The sequence below is a fragment of the Lithobates pipiens genome, unplaced genomic scaffold, assembly GCF_037356315.1.
Source record: "Lithobates pipiens isolate NorthernLeopardFrog02 unplaced genomic scaffold, aLitPip1_a1.2 Scaffold_1, whole genome shotgun sequence".
In the NCBI taxonomy this organism is placed as follows: Eukaryota; Metazoa; Chordata; class Amphibia; order Anura; family Ranidae; genus Lithobates; species Lithobates pipiens.
The window spans coordinates 92,337,688-92,359,990 of record NW_027507685.1 but is presented as its reverse complement, the minus strand read 5'-3'; the positions used below and the strand labels follow the sequence as shown (position 1 = coordinate 92,359,990).

Sequence of the window (22,303 nt, the reverse complement as noted above, 5' to 3'; positions counted from 1 at the left end):
CCAATCAGCTTCCAGGTTTAATTGTCACAGCTCAATTCAACAAGCTCAAGTTAGAAGCCGATTGGCTGCCGTGCACAAGTGCATCAGATTCTGAGTGCTCTAGTTTTAGTAAATCTTCCTTTACAGTGTACACATTCAGTTTCTAGTTTGCAACTAATAATGAGATCTGCCAGCACAGTACATACAGGAGTATTAAGCAGAACTTCACTCTCCCCTACCTGTTATGCTGGGTTAAAATTAAAATATTTATTCACTATTCAGCCTATGGTACATTATCCTGCAGCAGTCTACTGTTCAACTGTCTGTGCCCATCAGCGCCGGTGCTACCACTGGGCAAACTAGGGCACCCAGCCACTGGTGTTCCTACTCTCTTCTCTATGCAGCAAGCAGCTAAATCTCAGCATCAACAGGCAGCCGCCGCTCCATTCGCACATATTGTCAGGCTCAGCGACAGTGGAGGACTGTGTCTTTTTTCCTACTCCTGAATGAATTGAAGCAAGCAAACATTCATTGATCGGCACTGGTAGTCTGCATTTGATGGGCGCTGGTGAGGCTGCTTTGATGGGCGCTGGTGAGGCTGCATTTGATGGGCGCTGGTGAGGCTGCATTTGATGGGCGCTGGTGAGGCTGCATTTGATGGGCGCTGGTGAGGCTGCATTTGATGGGCGCTGGTGAGGCTGCATTTGATGGGCGCTGGTGAGGCTGCATTTGATGGGCGCTTCATTAAAAAATTTCACCAGACCTAAATCCTATTGAGCATCTGTGGGGCATCCTCTAACGGAAGGTGGAGGAGAGCAAGGTCTCTAACATCCACAAGCTCCATTATGTCATCATGGAGGAGTGGAAGAGGACTCCAGTGGCAACCTGTGAAGCTCTGGTGAACTCCATGCCCAAGAGGGTTAAGGCAGTGCTGGAAAATAATGGTGACCACACAAAATATTGACACTTTGGGCCCAATTTGGACATTTTCACTTAGGGGTGTACTCACTTTTGTTGCCAACGGTTTAGACATTGATGGCTGTGTGTTGAGTTATTTTGAGGGGACAGCAAATTTGCACTGTTATACAAGCTGTTCACTACTTTACATTGTAGACAAGTGTCATTTCTTCAGTGTTGTCACATGAAAAGATATAATAAAATATTTATAAAAATGTGAGGGGTGTACTCACTTTTGTGAGATACTGTATATGAACATGTTGGACATTCCAAAACCATGATATGAAGATGGAGTTAGTCCCCTATGTGGCTATAACAGCCTCCGCTTTTCTGGGGAGACTTTCCACGAGATTTTCTAGTGCGTCTGTGGGAACTGATCTCCATTCAGCCAAAACAATTTTGATGAAGTTAAGGTATTAATGTTAGATGAGAAGGCCTGGCTTGGAATTTACATTCAAAGTCACCCCAAAGGTGTTCAGTAGGGTTTTGGTCAGGGCTCTGTGTAGACCACTTGAGTTCCTCCACACCAACCTCATTACAACATGTCTTTATTTAGCTGGCTTGGTAGCCAAGAGTACAGTCCACAAGGTTAGAAGAGCACAATTGTCTAAAATGTCTTTCTGTTTCAATATGTTTATTGTGAATTTTTGAATAAACAGTAATAAACAAAAGAGTACAATCAACTCCTTGTGAGCCCTCGCAGGGGCCACTAATCATGAATATAAATCCAAAGGGCTAACCATCACAATATATTTCTAATAAACTCAGGATAAGGAAGGGAGATGAGCAAAAGGTGGAATCTAGACTGATTCAGTGTCAAACAACTCGTTCCTTAATCATGTTCTGCGAGTAAGCCCTGTTCCTGCCACCCCCGTCCATGGGAGGAAGCAGTTTTTAATTAGCAATGGGAGAGATTACTAATGAGAGAGAAGAGAGATTGGGAACAGAAGAAAGAAGGGTAGGGAGAAAAAAAATGCGTGTCTTAACCCCTTGAAAATCTACCCGTTGTGACTTCCAGGCTTGGGCAATGGTCCGCTTGGCCGCTATAAACAGATAGGTAGCCAGCTTCTGTTGAGGGCCGCGCAGGCCAGGAACCGGGCAATGTAGGAGAGCTAGCCTAGCGTCCCTTCGAATCGTTAGATGAAAGAGTGTCTGCAGTAAACCAAAGATCCTAGACCAGAACCCCACCAACCTTGGGCAAGCCCACCAAGTGTGCATGACATCACCTCGCTGACCACAGTTGCGGAAGCATCTGTCAGTACTCCCAGGGAATGCCCGAGCCGTGCGGGCAGGTACCCAATACCATCGGAACATTACTTTATATGCGGCCTCTAAGGTATTTGTGTTGAACGAGCATTTGGCGACCGTGTGCCAGGCTCTGTTCCAATCCTCTGGGTCTACTGGGGCCTGAAGGTCCTTTTCCCATTGAGTCATATAAGAGAGGAGTGCCGATGGTGGGCGACCATTCAGGGAGGCATAAATGGCCGAGATGAGGCCCGGGGACCCTGGGGAGTGATGGCATGTATGTTCAAAAAAAGTTTTTTGGAAGGGATAGGTGGACGTGCAGCGCAATGCTACAATCCAGTGCTTTAATTGGATAAAGTGATAATGCTCCGTGACCGGCGCCCCCTGCGCTTCCCTAATACTCTCCCAGGAGGGGAATGAACGTGAAGATAGAAAATTTTGGACTTGTGGGTAGCCATGCGAAGACCACCAGGAGAATGCCTGGGGCTCCACATGACCGGGAAGGAAAAGAGGGTTATGGGTGATGGGGAGTAGGGGTAGGAAGGGGGACATCAAATTGTTAACCGATCGAACTGAGTCCCACACCTGCAGACCATGAAGCAGCATGGGGCTTAGAGAGGGAGGGCGTAGATTCCTGGGGAGCCAGAGGAGTGCCTGAAGTGAACACGGGTCAGAACCAGGTACCTCTAGGAGCACCTACAGAGGAACATCCATGGTTGCATGAAGCATGGTCAATGGGGAGATCTGGGCTGCTACGTAGTATTTAGAGATATTGGGGACCCCCAGGCCTCCCCGGAGCCTGTGGGTATAAAGGGTCGCTCTAGGTACCCTAGGGCGTTTGCGCACCCATATAAATTGGAGGATCCTATTCTGCAAGAGTCGAAGGAAAAAAGCGGGTACCCGGACAGGCAGAGTGCGAAAATAATAAAGGACTTTGGGAAGTATCGTCATCTTTGCCGCCGAGATCCTCCCTACCCAGGAGAGTGGGGAAAATTGCCAGGCTTGCATAAGGGTGGACACCATGCGCAACAGGGGATAATAATTGGCAGAGAATAGGGAGTAGTAAGCTGGAGTCAATTTGACACCTAAATAGTCAATCGAGTGAGATGCCCAACGATAAGGAAAATGGTCCTGAAGTCGCTGTACCAGTTCCAGAGGGAGGTTAACATTCAGTGCTGTGGTTTTGGAGGGGTTAATTTGAAGACCTGAGAAGGCTGAAAATTGATCTAATACAAGTTGCAGGTTGGGCAGGGAGATGAGCGGGTTTGAAATGGTCAAGAGGGCGTCGTCCGCAAATAGGTTCACTTTGTATTGAGTGCCCGCGTAAGGAATTCCCGAGATATCACTATTGGCCCTGATCGCTGCCGCCAGCGGCTCCAAGGCCAGGATAAACAGTGCCGGGGACAGGGGGCAGCCCTGTCTAGTTCCCCGGAGTATCGGGAAAGGGTCAGAAAGGAAGCCCACGTATTTTACTGATGCCGACGGTGCGGAATATAGGGCTTGGATCCATCGCAGGAAATGTGGACCAAATCCCCATTTGGTTAGAACAAAATAAAGGTAATCCCACAAGAGCGAATCAAACGCTTTATATATGTCTAGGGAAAGCAAGAGTCCTGGTATTTTGCGCTGATTAAGTATATGGAGGAGATGGACCATCTTGCGGACATTATCCCCCGCCTGGCGACCGGGCACAAAGCCCACCTGATCCCTGTGAATGAGGGCCTGAAGATATCTGTTGACCCGCGCACTTAGGACCTTGCCCAGTACCTTCAGGTCAACATTCAACAGGGAGATGGGACGAAAGGACTGTGGGTCCGTGGCCTCCTCAGGCGACTTAGGTATCATAGAGATATGGGCTTTCAGCGAGTCCGGCAAGGGTCTCGCACCGTCCCGCCAGGCGTTGAAATAAGATTGAGATGGGGCGTGAGTAGGGGTGCAAATGTCTTATAATATAGACCGGTGAAGCCGTCCGGACCCGGAGCCTTGGAAGGCTTAAGGGACTTTAGGGCTTGGGTGACCTCCATTTCCGTTATAGGAGCATTCAAATTATCTCGTGCCGCCAAGGACAATGTAGGAAGGTCAATCGATTGGAAGAATCTCTCAGCCCTGTCTCGGTCGAAGGCTGCCGGTCTATTATATAGGGATGAGAGGAAGGAGGCAAAGCCTGCCACTACTTTAGATGGATTTGACGTAAATCCCCCTCCCGTCACCTGTAGTCGAACCGGCCTGCCCGGGCGTCCCACCGAATTAAGTTTCCTAGCCAACATAGGACCAGGTTTGTTCGAGCAACTATAAAACGTATATTTGGACCAACGCAGGGCCTTTTCCGCCTGAGCAGAGGCGAGCAGGTCCAACTCAGTGGCCAATTTGTCACGTGTCCGCCTATGGGTTACCGTAGGGTGCGCCTTCCATGTCGCGTCCGCCGCCTCTAATAAGGAGGTCAATTCCCGTATCCGCTGCTCCCTGGCCCGTTTTGTATGGGAAGCGATCTGGATCAAATGTCCCCTGACCGTCGCCTTGTGGGCTTCCCACAAGGCGACGGGAGAGCCGACTGAGCCCACATTTTCCGCAAAATAAGTTTGAATATGAGTTTCTATCTGGGAGGATGTAGCTTTCATACTCAGGAGGGATTCGTTAATCCGCCAAAGGTAGGCCGGGCGGGAGAATCCCGTCAAAGTGATTCCAAAGATCAGGGGATCGTGGTCAGACCATGGAGAGGTGGCAATAGTGATCTTTTGTACCAATGGCAGGGAGCCAAGATGCAGAAACACGTGGTCTATCCTACAAAAACTCTGATGGGGGTTAGAGAAAATGGTAAAATCCCGAGACAATGGATGCTGCTCATGCCACACGTCCACCATGCCATAAGATTGGAAAAGATCATGCAATAGTTGTTCCTGAGAGGCATCACGGGACGGAGGCACTTCCCTGAGACTACGCCTGTCCAAAGAGGAGTTAAAAACAGAGTTGGAGTCTCCCATCATAATCAGAAGGCCTTTTTGGTGCCTGGTGATCACTTGGAGTAGGTGGGAGAAAAACTTCTGCTGAAATGAATTAGGAGCGTAGTATCCAACCAAAGTGACCTCCTGGTCCCACAGGGTGCCCTGCAGGATCAAATATCTACCCGTAGGGTCTGCTATTTCTTTAGAACAGATAAATTGGAGGTTACACCGAAAGGCCATCAGCACCCCTCTTTGCTTCTCAGAGGCGGAGGCCGTAAAAAACATTGGATAATGGGGGGACAAACGTTTGGGGGATGAGAATTGGGAGAACCTGATCTCCTGCAGACACACCACATCAATAGATTGTGATTTTAAATGGCGGAAGACCTTCGATTTCTTATTGGGGGAATTGAACCCATGTATGTTCTGCGAGAATATTTTCAACACATTTTGAGCCATCTGGGAGGTAAAGGAAGGTACATACATTGATATCGCAGCCAGCAAGGTACGTACTTACCCTGATCCCATGGCGAGGCAGTCCGAGTCCGAGTAGGGGACCGGGAGGGAGGAGAACACAGAGGAGAAGAGGAAGAAAGAGAAGAGGAAACATTGAATAGACATGTGACACACATAAACACCACAATGGGTGGGCTTAGAATCCCGTTACCGGACACTAATATAGGTGGCTGCACCACCAACCACAAGGCTAACTAATAGTAAAACATAACAACAGTAGGAACAATAATACTTCAATTTTCTAGAGCATTACTACCTTATTATCCTATTACCGCCCCTGCACAGGGCTACGAGAACTAAACCAAAAACAGATGAGACGAGCCAGGCCCATCTCGTAGAACCGCTACCGGGTGGCAGTGATTAGAACTGGCCCCGGGACTATAGGTTCTCCCCACCGGGCGCCACCCCGCAGGGAGCGCCCGAGGAGAGGACGCAACCACGGTCCCCAAAAGTGACCCCCACGTTGGGTTGCCGCCAGGCCCCCTGGAGTCAAAAAGGGTATAAGAGGGAGGGAGAGGCAAGGGAAGGGAGGGAGTTAAGTGGAGAGGGGGGAAGGGGAGCAAGAGGGGAAGCAGGAAGGGGGGAAATAGAGGAGCAGGGTAAGGGGAGTAGGGGAATTGATGGGGAAACAGGGAGGGGCCATGGATAAGGGGAGGGGGGGGGACGAGGGGGGAGGAAGGGTAAAAAATATACGAAATAAAATGCAAGGGGAAGAAAAATGCAAAATTGAAGCCCCAGATGGTTCCTAGTGTCCAGAGGGCAACCTGCATACACAATAAGTAGACAATACATACAGTACTCCCGGAACCAGCCTCCCAAACTGCCCCTATCCCACCAGGACTATAGTCCCATTTCCCTGACTTTTCCCTTTCTTTTCCTTCCCCTTCCCTCCCCTCCCTAAAAGGAAGAAGGAAAAATACAAAAATTAATTTAAAATTATACAGAACATAAAATTTTTGTCCTGATATAGGACCCTCAGGTTAGCTGAGTGGTCTGGGCAAAATGAGGCAGTCCAAGTAGGGCCGGATCACTGGCAGAAGCCCAAAGTCATAAAGGAAGGTGCATAGGGCCTCTGGGTTGAACAAAAAACCAAAGTAGAACCAACCAAAAATTTGGAAATAAGAACAAGGAGGGGGGGAGGAGGTATGAACAAGGAGCACTTGGGCACATCATCCGGTAGAAAACAAAGTCCCGCACCAGGAAGAGGCAAACAGTTTTCCAAAGGCCTGGAGAAGGCAACCAAGCAAACAGCAAAGAATCATGTACGGGCTCATCCGTGCAGTCGTCATCCTGGATCTGAATAGGGGGATCGCACATGCTGCTGGGCATCCGGTGGGGGTCGTTTCCTGTTGCTGACCGGCTCCCATACACGGCCCAAGCGCCGAGGAGTGGGTTTAGGACCTGGGGCCCTCTCACGGATGCTGGGGTCATCCGGGGGGAGCAAATGTAATGCCTCAAAAGTTGCTTGAGCTTCTTCCGCGTTGCGCACAGTGTAGCCCCGACCTTGGTAGGTGAAAGCGAGGCGAAAAGGAAAGCCCCATGTATATTTAATGTGGCGTTCCACCAAAGCTGAGGTGTAAGGCTTTAGTTGACGTCTCTTTAGCACCGTGGTGGGGGCCAGGTCAGTAAAGAGCTGGTATTTGTGACCTTGGAAGTGGAGATCAGGTTTGTCCCGTGCTGCTCTAAGGAGTGTTTCCTTCGTACGGTAGTACGTGAACTTGATGATAATGTCCCGAGGGGGGCCCCCCTCCCTCCTCGGCCCCAGGGCCCGATGGATCCGGTCAAACTCCATGCGGTCAATAGGGATGCCCGGGACCAGTTACTGGAATAGGGCCGTGGCCATGGAAGTTAAGTCCTCAATAGTTTCGGGAAGTCCCCTAAGCCTAAGGTTCCCACGTCTAGACCTGTTCTCATAGTCCTCTAATTTTAGGAGAGCTGCGTCCAGGTCCCTGCGGAGGTCTTGTAAGTCCTGCTCATGGTGATCAATGACCGTTGCTGCAGCCTCCATTCTATCTTCCAACGCATTCGTACGGTTGCCAAGTTCACGAATTTCCTTCGTGAGATGCGTGGCCAGTTTAGAGGTGGCTGCTGACAGTTCCCCCTGCAGCATGGTTTTAAAGCAAGATAGCAGGTCAGCGTCCCGCAATGAAGGTGCTACACGTGGTTGTTGGGTTCCAGGTATACTTTCTGCATCCGAGCAAGCTTCGGGCTCACCAGTCAGCAGCGGAGGGGTAGAGTCCATGTCCGAGGCCTGCGAATTCAGCGGACCGTCCGGTGGAAAGGCCTCGAGGCTTGCACTCACAGCTTGTCTCCTCGAGGTGCTCCGCGCTGTGCCTGATTTGCGTCCCATAATGTCAGCTTCAATTGCGGGGTATATCGAGCCCAAATTAATGTGCAGGAGCGGTGATTTCACTGTCAGTGTGGTCGGTGGTGGAGAAGCGCCATTAGTTTGCGACCATCTTGGTTCTTAGTTCATGAGTACCCTCAGTATATAATAATTTTAGGTAATGGCAAAGAATTACAGTCTCTCCCCACACCAACAGGCTATGGAAGGAAAAACTTTAGGGTGCTGGGTGTAGCAAGATGGCCGCCGTCATCCAGAGCAGGTCGAAGCCAGGGCCCTTCCTAGGAAAAGGGGCTGCTGCTGAGTAACCCGTGGCCTTGGTTCAGGGGGGGGTTATCAGGGCCGTCCTAATTCAGTCCCCTCACAGCCCAGAAAGATGAAACCCCCCCCCGGCTGGGTTAGAATGGCCTGGGGATAGGATGCAGTCCGCCCTGCGACTCACCAGGCCCAGAGAAGTCCATGGAGGGGGATCAAGCGATGGCTCCCGTTTTCAGGGTCCGGCGACCAGGAGGGTCTTCACCTGGCGACCTCCCGCTGCCGATGCGTGGATTCCCGGCCGAAATGTCAGGCTAGAGCGGCGATCCCGGAGGCCGAGTAGGCCGCAAGATGGCGGCCGGCGCGCCGCTGGTGGGGCCGAATCGTTCAGCCCGAGGGTCGAGAAATGCTGCCAAACCTGAATGGGGCTGTGCGGGAGTGCCCAGGCGAGCAGGCAAGTCCTTTTTGGGGTGAAAAGAGGTTTCCACAGCGGAGGATGGCTGTGGATTCAGAACCGGCCGGCGGAGCTCAGCCTCAACACGTCCTGTCGTCTAAAATGTCTTTGAACACTGTAGTATTATTACTGTAGTCCCCCTCACATGGAAACACCTGAACGCCATCATTTGGAATGGCCTTCCAATTCATACCAAGGATGTTCAGTAAAGTTGAGGTCAGGTACTGATGTTGGATTAGAAGACCTGTCTCCAAAAGCATTCATGAGTTCAGGACTGATGTTGGATAAGAAGACCTGATCCCAAAATGTGTTCGGTAGGGTTGAAGTCAGGTACTGATGTTTAATGAGAAGACCTGATGCCAAAGGCGTTCAGTAGGGTTGAGGTCAGTAACTGATTTTGGATGAGAAGACCTGATGCCAAAGGTGTTCAATAGGGTTGAGTTAGGTACCTGATCCCAAAGGTCTTCCAAAAGGTATGGTTAAGGTCAGATACTGAATTTGCATGAGAAGACCTGATCCCAAAGGTCTAAAAAAGTATTCCTGCGCCTAGTCAGGGTACAGCTAGAAGGCATACTGCTGCGCGCACTGGGGGGAAATATCTGAACCCAAAGAAATTAAAAACAAGTAGAGTAGTGGTGCGCTGTACTGGGATAGGTTGGGCCCGCCCCAAAAGACGGTATATTATAATAAAGGGGATTGGACTGTGGTTGCCGTAAAAAAAAAAAAGACTAAATACAGAATCGGTAAAGTATGGCAGAACATGCAATCAACAGCTAGAAAGTATATATAGCATATATGCGTATTGGTCTAGCACACAGTCTAATAAAAAACATAATAGGTTCTTCTCTGTGATTAAACAATAGTGACATTCATTTCAATCTAAGTGCATAAATTTGTATAAATCAGCTTATATATATATAGAAATAAAATTAAAAACTTGCAGAGAGGATAAACGAATAAAAAGGTAAATAAAAATATCCTTCAATAGTGCAAAATCTAGCGATTAACTGCGAAAATCGCATAAAGTGCCAGTGCTTAAATGTAATACAGTTGCGTGAATTCCTCAATCATATTATAGCATTATAAAAGAAAATATTGGTCAAAATCGCAAGTGTTCGTTACACCGTTCAAAGTGTAGCAATTGGTTCCAAGAAATCGCATAAAGTGCTAGTGCTTGAATATCATGGTGCAAATGATCGTAGACAAAAATGGTGATGCTGGTGATGGTGGGAATATCCCTCGTGATCCTGTGTGATCTGATTACGGGTGTCCCCTTACCTTACTGCTGTAAGGTAACAACATGTGACAAGTGTGTCTTTAGGGTCCTTGGTGGTCTTTCCCTTTAAGGTCCCGCTGTGGTGTCCTCAAATCCTGGCGTTTTCTGTCCTGCCTATTGCGCTGTGTGGCCCCTTTAAGAAGTAGCTCTGAGATGTTCAGCAGTGGGGGTCCCTCGGCGGATGGCATGTATATAGGATCAGAAGGGTATAAAGGAAGAATGCCCCATATTGTAGTAAGTTTGATCAGTGAATTTTTTTTAGGTTAAAAAAGGACGTGACGAACACGCGTCGTGATGTTTAGCTACCGGTAGTGACGCACATCGAGCTCGCTGCTCGTTTATACAATATCCATTACGAATTTATTTTTGTGAGTATTCTGTCCTTTTTTAACCTAAATAAAATTCACTGATCAAACTTACTACACTATGGGGCATTCTTCCTTTATACCCCTCTGATCCTATATACATGCCATCCGCTGAGGGACCCCCACTGCTGAACATCTCAGAGCTACTTCTTAAAGCGCAATAGGCAGGACAGAAAATGCCAGGATTTGGGGACACCACAGCGGGACCTTAAAGGGAAAGACCACCAAGGACCCTAAAGACACACTTGTCACATGCTGTTACCTTACAGCAGTAAGGTAAGGGGACACCCATAATCAGATCACACAGGATCACGAGGGATATTCCCACAATCACCAGCATCACCATTTTTGTCCACGATCATTTGCACCACGATATTCAAGCACTAGCACTTTATGCGATTTCTTGGAACCAATTGCTACACTTTGCACGGTGTAATAATCACTTGAGATTTTGACCAATATTTTCTTTTATAATGCTATAATATGATTGTGGAATTCACGCACCTGTATTACATTCATGCAGAGATGCAAAACCTGATTATGTATTATGGAATCTTATTCCTACAGAATAACTTTATATTCTTTTTTTTATTTTTAGATATATCTCATATACCTAGTATATTGCCACTTACTGAGGGTCTGAGGATTTACGCCGCAATAAGTAATCTACAACTTCTGGATCTGTCTGCAATAGCCGTATCATTATTTCACTATGTGTATTGGGCGGAACCTAAAAAGAAAAGAAGAAAAATTAAATTAATTAAAATATATTAAATGTATTAAAATAAATCAAAATGTATTAAATAAAAAATAAAATGAAGTAAAATAAAACTCAAGAACATAGAAACTTTTGAATATGTGATACCCTTTACTGGCCAATTTAAGTTCACACAAGCTTTCAGGATTCCTTAGAACCCCTTGGCTTATACAGTAATTGTAATTATATACAGCCTGACAAAGGGATTTAAGGAATCCCAAAACATGGCACGATACTAAACTCGGGAACACAAATGTAATATATTGCCATTTACCCGTACCCTAGACAAGATATATAGATATAACAGATATAACCTTTGATGCATTACATAGGGATTTTTTTTACAATCTCTTTAAAAGAAATAAAGCTAAATAAAAAAATAAAAAAAGCTTTAAAAAATTCTAATAGAACAAATAAAAATAAATAACAGCAAACAAAAAGCAAAAGTAAAAAAAAGTTAAAAATGTAATAAAAACATAAAAACTTTTTTTTAAAGTTTTTAAAAAGTAAACATTTTTTATAATAATGTTTTATGTGTGGTACCTCTGCGCTATGCCCAATGGATGTAATGTAATGGGAAGATGGGATACTGCTGCATGCACAGATGAAGGGAAGAGACTCTAACCCTAATAGGAATTGATGGGTATATAGTAGTGCTGCGCTGTGTGGGGGAGGGGAAATGACATGGGAAAAGGGAGGGGAGGTAAGGTGATTGGGGGATATCAAGTATAAGCAGTGTTACACCAAAAAATATAGCTACTATAGATCCGCTATATGCACCCTATTGTAACAATTTATATTGATATCAAACAACCAATATTAGAACAATCAAAAAATATAGTCTATGTATCTTCTGTATATACAAAGATTTTCTGGTACATTCGTGAATACCTCTTCTTCCAAGTGGCCAAGTGGGAGGAAGAAGAGGTATTCACGAATGTACCAGAAAATCTTTGTATATACAGAAGATACATAGACGATATCATGATAATATGGAGAGGTGGAAAAGAAGAATTAAATAGCTTCCTGGAAAAATTAAACAATAATGATAGAAACATCCACCTCACCTGGGAAATAAGTGATGAACAAATCAACTTTTTAGACTTGGAAATCACACAGAATAATAATACCCTCTCCTCTAGGACATATTTTAAAGAGGTTGACAGAAATAGCTATCTTCCACTTGAATGTTGCCACCATAGGAATTGGCTATTTAATATACCGAAAGGACAGCTCATGAGGATACGCAGAAACTGCACCGATAAGACATCTTACGAAACACAAGCAGATATATTGAGGTCTAAGTTTTTGGAGAAAGGCTACGATAGTGAGTTCATTGATGGAAAGATTAAAGAAGTAGCAGACATTGATCGGAAAACACTAATGGTAAATAAATCAAAACATGTGGTCTCATCAGACGTAGTACCCATCTTGGACTATAACATCCAATATAAGGACGTAGAAAAAATAATCAGACGCAACTGGAATATCTTGCTAGCTGACAGACAATTACAAACAATTCTTCCTCCAAAGCCTAAATTTGTTTACAGACGGGCTCCAACCATCCGTGATAAGATAGTGAAAAACATTCCAGATCCTCCCAAAAAAAAAAAAAATTTTTTTCAGGCAAAGGGTTTTTTCCTTGCAAACGATGTTTTTCACGTGTATGAGTACCAAATGTCAGAATACGAAAAGGAAAAACGTTACCTCTACATCTACGGGCAATACGTATGAGATCAAAAACGTCATCTGTTGTAACACTGAAGGGGCAGTCTACGCGCTTGAATGCAGTTGCGGCCAGCAGTATGTGGGCCGCACTAAGAGACCGCTGAAAATCCGTTTGAAGGAACACATACAAAATATCCAAAAGGGGTTCCACAAACACAGTGTGTCAAAACACTTTGCGATGGTTCATAATAGGGACCCCTCTCAGTTCAAATTCTGGGGTATAGAACCCTACGTCAGACATTGGCGGGGAAGTCACAAAGTGAGAACCCTAAGCCAATTAGAATCCAAATGGATCTTTATTATGGACACTTTTGCGCCACAAGGCTTAAATATAGATTTCGATTTGAATTGTTTTATCAGTGATTTTTAAACAAAATACTTGTTTTGGGTTCTTTTATACACATTGTCCCTTCTTTCATAGTAGTTCAATATATTAGTAATTTGTAAACATAAATACTCTTTTTCTCTTGACTTTTTTATATACATTTCCCCTCTTTTTCATAGCAGTTCAATACTTCTTGGAGATCCACCTTTGTTCCAGTTCGCATATAGGATGTTAAATATATGTATGGTTATTTTTGCTATTAGTATTATTATTACAACAATAGGGTGCTTCCAGTCATTTTAAAATTTATATTATACATATTTTTCATGATTTTCTTTTCTTTATATTTCTTTTGTTTATCATACATTTTTATTTTATTTTTATTTTAATTTTAATTTAAATTTTTTTGTTTATTTTAATTTTTATTTTATTTTTATCCTATTTTCATTTTTATTTTTATTATTTTTTATACAATATTGTGGTTTTATGTAATCATCTTTTGTATTAAAAGTTTTTTAACAAATTAGATTTATGTAAACAGCGGTTTCCACACTTCCGGTGTCACCCTATCTCTGACGGCTCTAGTACACATATAGTCTGTATTGATCGATGAATACGAGTTGCGCAACACACTTGGCGCTTGACACAGTGGCAATTAATGGCTGTATTCAATTACCTTGGGTATGGACTATAACAAATGGCGACTATCACAATCCATTCGCTTCCAATATATCATTGTACAAGCACATTACCTGTGCACGATAGACAAGAAAATGGCCGCGCTTGCACTTCCGGTCACATTATTTGCGTAGGATAGACGAGAAAATGGCCGCAATTGTATTTCCGGTCACTGTACTTCAACAAAATGGCCGCCGTAACAATCAAAATAGGATATATAAGGGACACCTTTCTCTCTGTCTATTCCCTGATGAAGTCACGTGACAGTGACAAACACGCGTCGGAAAGAGAGAGAGACAGAGAGAGAGACACCGGAAGTGGCGCCCTAACCCGCTGTCCACTGTTCTGTTTACACTTGATGCCTGTTTTTATCTTATCAAATGTGAGTAACCTGACAACCTTATTTAATAAAATTTGATATCAAAATACTACACTATTTGGCACCATCTCTTACATTTTTATGAGGTTCATCTGCCTTAAAGACATCTGATACAAGAGTGAGGAAGCCCCATAGTGACATCAATATATGTTATGCGCTGTAACCTTACAGCGGTAAGGTAAGGGGACACCCATCTATTTATCCCACGAAGGGGAAAGAAGGAGTGTGGCACTGAATTGCCTGCATGAATTGCACATCACAATACGTGGATACGTTTTTTGTCTGATATGCCACGGCAGCAACAGTTGCACGGATTTCACTTTCAGCTTATCCATTTATGCGATTAATTGCTTGGACTTATTGGCACTTAGCACTTTATTTTTACTTATTTATTTTTACGGATTTATTTCTGAGTGTGACTATTTTATTTGATTATTTCATATATTTGTGCACTAGTCACTTTACTTGATTTTTTGCACTTTAGCTTTTAGTACTTGGTACCATATTACATGTGTAGCACTATGGCACTTTGATTCACATACGACAAGATATTTTTTGATTGTTCTAATATTGGTTGTTTGATACCAATATAAATTGTTACAATAGGGTGCATATAGCGGATCTATAGTAGCTATATTTTTTGGTGTAACACTGCTCATAATAATGTTATAATTATAATAATACCTAATATTTGTCGATGCATTTTTGTTTTATTTTTGCACAAACCACTGTTTTGATTCTATGAGAGAGTGTACTATATGGGATCGTATGATTTTTGTTGTATTTTTTATTGGTTAAACTAGATAGACTCTTTTTTTTTTTCAACCTAACTATGTAACAATGTACTTGTAATGTACATATTTTCCAAAACCAACAAAAATTCTTGAAAAAGAAAAAACAAATAATAAAAATGTGTTAAAAACTAAAATTGTGTTAAAATGTAAAACGAACCTAAAAAAAAAACCTGTTTGCCCCGCGCACATGCACAAATGTAGACGTGTATATGGCATACATGTGTATGTAAACAGTGACTAGGCGACACAGGTTAGGTATCACCTCGAACATTGAAGTGAGAACAATAATTCTTGGGCAATGATTCACAGTTATCTCAAAGCTGATAACCTGTAAAGGCTTTTGAAGTGTTATTTATGGACAATTTTGGGGTATCGTCGTTTTTTTAATGATATTAAAATAAAAATATTTTAAAAAGGACCATTTTTGTTTTTTGCCATTTTGCAGGCGTACATTGTTTCAAGGCTGGACATGTTTGGTATCTCTTTACTCGATTTAAGAGTAAAGAGATTTTAGCTTTTATTTTATTAAAAGTTTTTCAATTATTTTTATTAAAATATTTTAGCTTTTATATGGTAATATATTGTCTTTGTGTGCATTTCTCTTCTGAGAATCTAGGTTTGATAAAGTGCTGCAACATAAAAAGAAAATTTTGCAACTGTCATCATTTTATTCTACAGGCCTTCTGTTTTCAGAAACTTTATTGTTTGGTGGGGGGGTTAAAGTAATTTTCTATTAAGTAATGCAGATTTTAAAAGGTACAAAAAAGATTTCAATTGCCCCAGTAGAAAACATGACTTAGGTATACTCACGGTGTACAAGGTTTGGTGATGTGTTATCATGGACTCCGTCACCGTTATCTGTGATGCGCTGTCCAGGAAGCTTTGCTTTTCGTCCACCAAACTCTTCTGGTTCTGCAGTAAATTTGGACCAAATACCGTTGCGAGGTTGGCAGCTGACATTTTATTTCCAGGAATCTAAGTGGACAAGATTACCTTGAAATCAGTTTACATTTAAACATTTATATCAGTAGCTTCCAAAAGTCTCACCACCAGGTCTCCTTGGCTTTTCCCTAACTTGGCCCCATCTCCTGACAATTTTGATTTAATGGCAGCAACAGAGGCCGGGGCAGGTCATTACTAGACATATGCACTGCCAAAAAAAGTGGAAGGAAAATCATAAATGGTTTTCAATTTTTTTTTACAAATAAATATCTGAAAAGTGTGTGTGTGTGTGGGGGGGGGGGGGCATTTGTATTCAGCCCCCCTACTCTGAAACCCCTAACTAAAATCTAGTGGAACCAATTGACTTCAGAAGTCACCTAAATTAGTATATAGAGTCCATATATAGAGTGTGTAATTTTATCTCAGTATAAACACAGCTGTTCTGTGAAGCCCTCAGAGGTTTGTAAGAGAACCGTAGTGAACAAATCGCATCATGAAGACCAAGGAACACCCCAGACAGGTCAGGGATGAAGCTGTGGAGAAGTTTAAAGCAGGGTTAGGTTATAAAGATAATATCCCAAGCTTTGACATCTCATGGAGCTCTGTTCAATCCATCATCTGAAAATGGAAAGAGTATGGCACAACTGCAAACCTACCAAGACATGGCCGTCCACCTAAACTGACAGGCCGGGCAAGGAGAGCATTCATCAGAGAAGCACCCAAGAGGCCCATGGTAACTCTGGAGGAGCTGCAGAGATCCACAGCTCAGGTGGGAGAATCTGTCCACAGGACAACCATTAGGCCGCGTACACACGGGCGGACTGTTCGTCCAACTTTGTCCGCTGAACAGTGTTTGGGCGGACAGTCCGCTCGTGTGTGGGCTTTCAGCGGACAGTTTCAGCGGACAGTTGGACGGACAAGGTTTTTCGGAAATTCCGTAAAACTGTCCGCTGAAACCTTGTTTCAGCGAACAGTCCGCTCGTGTGTAGGCTTGTTCGTCAAACAAAGTTGCGCGCATGCTCAGAAAGGATTTTCACGCCGAAAGCTATAATGCAGTGTATAGGACGTCGTATTTTTCGTCCCGTCGTACGTGCCGTTCACGTCATCGCGCACGGTTTCAGCAAACTGTTCGTCCGTCGTGTGTGGCCATGTCCGTCCATGCTAAGTTTGAGCGGACTGTTTGCCGAAACTGTTGGACGGACAAAGTTGGGCGAACAGTCCGCGCGTGTGTACGCGGCCTTAGTCGTGCTCTCCACAAATCTGACCTTTATGGAAGAGTTCACCTTCCAGCAGGACAACGGCCCTAAACATACAGCCAGAGCTACAATGGAATGGTTTACAAAGCATATTCATGTGTTAGAATGGCCCAGTCACAGTCCAGACCTAAATCCAATTGAGAATCTGTGGCAAGAAAATTGCTGTTCACAGACGCTTTCCATCCAATCTGACAGAGCTCGAGCTATTTTTCAAAGAGGAATGGGCAAAAATGTCCCTCTCTAGATGTGCAAAGCTGGTAGAGACCTCCCCAAAAAGACTTGGAGATGTACTTTCAGTTAAAGGGGTTCTATAATGTATTGACTCGGGGGCGCCATACAAATGTACCCCACACTTTTCACATATTTATTTGTAAAAAAAAAATTGAAAACCATTTATCATTTTCCTTCCCCTTCTCAACTATTTGCCATTTTGTGTTGGTCTATCACAGGGGTCCCCAAACTATGGCCCTTCAGTTGTTCATAAACTACAATTCCCATCATGCCTAGTCATGTCTGTGAATGTCAGTTTTACAATGCCTTATGGAAAGTATAGTCCTGCAACAGCTGGAGGGCCGTAGTTTGGAGATCCCTGGTCTATCACATACAATTCTAACAAAATACAATTAGGTTTTTGGTTGTAACATGACAAAATGTGGAACATTTCAAGGGGTATGAATACTTTTTCAAGGCACTGTACTTCTCTATCTAAGACTCTATATACCAGTGGACCTTGGCACCCCAGATGTTTTGAAACTACATTTCCCATGATATCTCATGCATTCTGCAGTGTAGATGAGCATGATGGGAAATGTAGTTCCAAAACATCTGGGGGTGCCAAGGTTCACCATCACTGGTATATACTGTACATTGGTCATGTGTATTCTTCCTTGAATCCCGGTGTGTTTTGTATATTCCTTCTAGATCTGTTCAGTAATCCAATGCGAGATGTTTCCTTCCTGTAATAAAGACCGCTCACTGCTGCTCTCTCTCCTTCTTGCAGGGTGACTGGTCTTGCCTCCTCCTGTTGTTCTCTACAGGCAGCCCCAAAGTGGGCGGAGCCCACTGAGCCCCTCCTACAGCTCTGCTCTCTCTACGCAGGCTATGCACACAGTCCAGCGATGATGTTACTGCTACTTTTATAAGGTAATATCTGGGTTTCCAAAGGCGTTTGATGCACACAAATCGCATTTATATCCTGTTGAGAAGCATATTTAAGTAAAAGCTCCGTGCCCATCAGGGCCGGACTGGCCTACTGGGATACCGGGAGTTTTCCCGGTAGGCCATCTGCCCTGGGGCCGCTTTTGGTTGCGGGCTGCTGCATCCTCCGCTCTTCGGCGGCTGCTCTGTGACACGGCCCGCCCCCCAGACCAGCTCATGTGATAGTAGATAGAATCAACGTTCCACCTATAACACAAGCCGGTCTGGGGGGGTGGGGCCATGTTACAGAGCGGCCGCCGAACAGAGAGCCAGCCAGCGCTGTGATCAAGAGGAGGAGATGCTGCAGGTACAGCCTGCCCTGTGTGCCTGGATAGGAGGATCAGCAGGGGGCTGCATATAGAGGAAATTTAGAGCCGCTGAATGTTTGCAGGAGGGAGAGAAGGAGAATCAAGTATTCAGCGGCTGCATGGAGGAATATAGAAAGCTCATTTCCTCTATATGCAGCCCCCCTGATGATCCTCCTATCCAACTTCTTTTACTGCCCCCCCCCCCCAGTTCACCTTGTGCTCCCTGCCCCCCAGTGCTCTCCTCCCCCACCACACTCTCCAGCCCCGCCCCCCACAGCTCTCTCCACCCCTGTTCTTTCTGCCCCCCTCCAGTTCTCCCCATCCTTCTCTAGCGACCATCCCAGTGCTATCTACTCCCCCCAGTGCTCTTCACCCCTCCCAGTGCTCCCCCCAGTGCTCTCCCCCTGTTCTTCCCCCCCAGTGCTCCCCACTCCCCCCAGTGCTCTGCTCTCCCCCTGTTCTTCCCCCCCAGTGCTCTTCACTCCCCCCAGTTCTTCCCCCCCAGTGCTCTCCTCCTCCACCACACTCTCCAGCCCCCCCCCCCCACAGTTCTCTCCACCCCTGTTCTTTCTGCCCCCCTCCTCTAGCTCTCCCCATCCTTCTCTAGCCACCATCCCAGTGCTCTTCACCCCCCCAGTGCTCTTCACCCCTCCCAGTGCTCCCCCCCTGTTCTTCCCCCCAGTGCTCCGTTCTCTCCCTGTTCTCCCCCCCAGTGCTCTCTACTCCTCCCAGTGCTCTACCCCCTGTTCTCCCCCCCCCGTGCTCTCCCCCCTGCTCTACCCCCCAGTGCTCTGTGCTCCCCCCCGGTGCTCTCCACTCCCCCCCAGTGCTCTCCCCCCCTGTTCTTTCTGCCCCCCCCAACCTGCTCTCCAGTTCTCCCCATCCTTCTCTAGCCACCATCCCAGTGCTATCCACTCCCCCCAGGGCTCTTCTGCTCTCCCCCCAGTGCTCTTCTCCCCCCTGTTCCCTGCCCCCAGTGCTCTCCACTCCCCCCAGTGCTCCCCCCTGTTTCCCCCCAGTGCTCTTCACTCCCCCCTGTTCTTCCCCTCCAGTGCGCTCCACTCCCCCCTGTTCTTCCCCTCCAGTGCGCTCCACTCCCCCCAGTGCTCTCCCCCCCGCTCTACCCCCCAGTGCTCTGTGCTCCCCCCGGTGCTCTCCACTCCCCCCAGTGCTCTCCCCCCCTGTTCTTTCTGCCCCCCCAACCTGCTCTCCAGTTCTCCCCATCCTTCTTTAGCCACCATCCCAGTGCTATCCACTCCCCCCAGTGCTCTTCACCCACCCCAGTGCTCTTCTGCTCTCCCCCCAGTGCTCTTCACCCCCTACAGTGCTCTTCTCCCCCCTGTTCCCCGCCCCCAGTGCTCTCCACTCCCCCCAGTGCTCCCCCCTGTTTTCCCCCCAGTGCTATCCACTTCCCCCAGTGTTCTCCCCCCCAGTGCTCTTCAATCCCCCCTGTTCTTCCCCCCCCCAGTGTGCTCCACTCCCCCCAGTGCTCTCCTCCTCCACCACACTCTCCAGCCCCCCCCCCCACTGTTCTCTCCACCCCTGTTCTTTCTGCCCCCCCCCTCCAGTTGTCCCCATCCTTCTCTAGCCACTATCCCAGTGCTCTTCACCCCCCCCCCCAGTGCTCTTCACCCCCCTAGTGCTCTCTACCCCTATCAGTGCTCTCCACCCCTCCCAGTGCGCTCCCCCCCTGTTCTTCCCCCCAGTGCTCCCCCTGTTCTCCCCCCATTCTCCCCCCCCAGTGCTCTCTACTCCTCCCAGTGCTCTCCCCCCCTGCTCTACCCCCCCAGTGCTCTGTGCTCCCCCCCAGTGCTCCCCACTCCCCCAGTGCTCTTCCCCCCTGTTCTCGTTCTCCCCACTCCCCCCATTCTCCCCCCAGTGCTCTGCTCTCCCCCTGTTCTTCCCCTCCCAGTGCTCTCCACTCCCCCCAGTGCTCTCCCCCCCTGTTCTTTCTGCCCCCCCAACCTGCTCTCCAGTTCTCCCCATCCTTCTCTAGCCACCATCCCAGTGCTATCCACTCCCCCCAGTGCTCTTCACCCGCCCCAGTGCTCTTCACCCCCCCCCCCCCAGTGTTCTTCTCCCCTCTGTTCTCCCCCCCCAGTGCTCCCCCCTTCTCCCCCCCAGTGCTCATCACTCCCCCCTGCTCTTTCCCCCAGTGCTCTCCACTCCCCCCAGTTCTTCCCCCCCAGTTCTCTCCTCTCCCCCCCTGTTCTCCCCCTCAGTGCTCTCCACCCCTGTTCTCCCACCCAGTGCTCTCCACTCACCCCAGTGCTCCCCCGTTGTTTTCCCCCAGTGCTCTTTAACCCCCCCGTTCTTTCCCCCCCTTAGTGCTCTTCACTCCCCCCAGTGTTCTCCCCCCCTCAGTGCTCTTCAGTCCCCCCAGTGTTCTCCACCCCTGTTCTTCCCCCCCCAGTGCTCTCCACTCCCCCCAGTGCTCTCCGCCCTTGTTCCCCCCCCTTGTTCTCCCCCCAGTTCTTCTCCCCCCAGTGCTCTCCATGCCCCCCAAGTGCTCTCCCCCCCGTTCTTTTCCCTCAGTGCACTCTCCCCCCTGTTCTTTCTCACCCCCAGTGCTCTCCAGCTCTCCCCATAACTCTCCAGCCCCCACCCCAGTGCTCTCCAGCCCTCCATTCTCCCCACCCCTGTTCTTTCTGGCCCCCTGGTGCTCTCAAGCTCCACCCATCGCTCTCCAGCCCCCCCCCCCCAGTGCTCTCTACCCCCCCACCCTCGTGTTCTCCACGCCTGTTCTTTTTGGCTCCCCCCCAGCACTCTCCACTCCCCACCCCTGTACTCTCCACTCCCCCCTGCATTTTGCCCCCACCCATGTGCTCTCCAACCCTGCCAATGCTTTCCACCTCCCATAATGCTCTCCAGTCCCCCGTGCTTTTCTCCCTGTTCTTTTTGGCCCCCACTGGTGCTCTCAAGCTCTCCCCCCTACTCTTTGTACCCCCTGTACTCTCCAGCCCCCGTGCTCTCCACCCCTGTTTTTCTGCCCCCCCCAGTGCTCTTCGCCACCCCACACTCTTAGCCCCCTCAGTGCTCTCAGCCTACCATGCTGTCCACCCCTGTTCTTTTTGGCCCCCCCAGTACTCTCAAGTTCCCCCCACAGCGCTCTCTGCTCCCCACCCCTGTGATCTCCACTACCCCCTGCTCTTTTCCCCCACCCATGTGTTCTCCAACCCCGCCAGTACTCTCTGCTCCCCCTTCTCTCCAGCTCCCACCCAGTGCTCTCCACTTCCCGAGGAGCAGAGGACAGGCTAACTGGGGCCGGAAAATGGGTACGGCTGAAAGTGCAGGTGGCCAGGGACCACTCCATCTCACAGCAAACAGATCTTCTGGAAGGAGCACAGTACTCATCCAAAACGAGAACAGACCCTGCCTGCTGCTGCCCGTCATGGATATCCTGCTGGCATGCAAGGTACCATACCGAGCATCAACAACACACCTTCCCACAGACAGGGACTGCAGACTGGGACATGGGGCACAGGAGGGGCTGCATTCATGGGCACAGTGAGGCTGCATTTGATGGGCACAGTGAGGCTGCAACGGTGGGCAAAGTGAGGCCGCATTTGTGGGCACAGTGAGACTGCATTTACGGGCAGAGTAAAG

At 47.4% G+C, this 22,303-nt stretch overlaps 1 protein-coding gene across 1 annotated transcript in view; it reads right to left on the bottom strand.

Annotated features, from left to right (window-relative positions):
• The window catches only part of LOC143948006 (rho GTPase-activating protein 6-like), a 203,079-nt gene that overhangs the window by 20,481 nt on the left and 160,295 nt on the right, over nt 1-22,303 (bottom strand). The window contains exons 9-10 of the mRNA XM_077465170.1: nt 15,805-15,969; nt 10,966-11,063 (exon numbers count right to left, since the gene is read on the bottom strand). Coding sequence (XP_077321296.1) covers nt 10,966-11,063; nt 15,805-15,969 — 263 coding nt within the window. The remainder of the gene's footprint in view (nt 1-10,965; nt 11,064-15,804; nt 15,970-22,303) is intronic.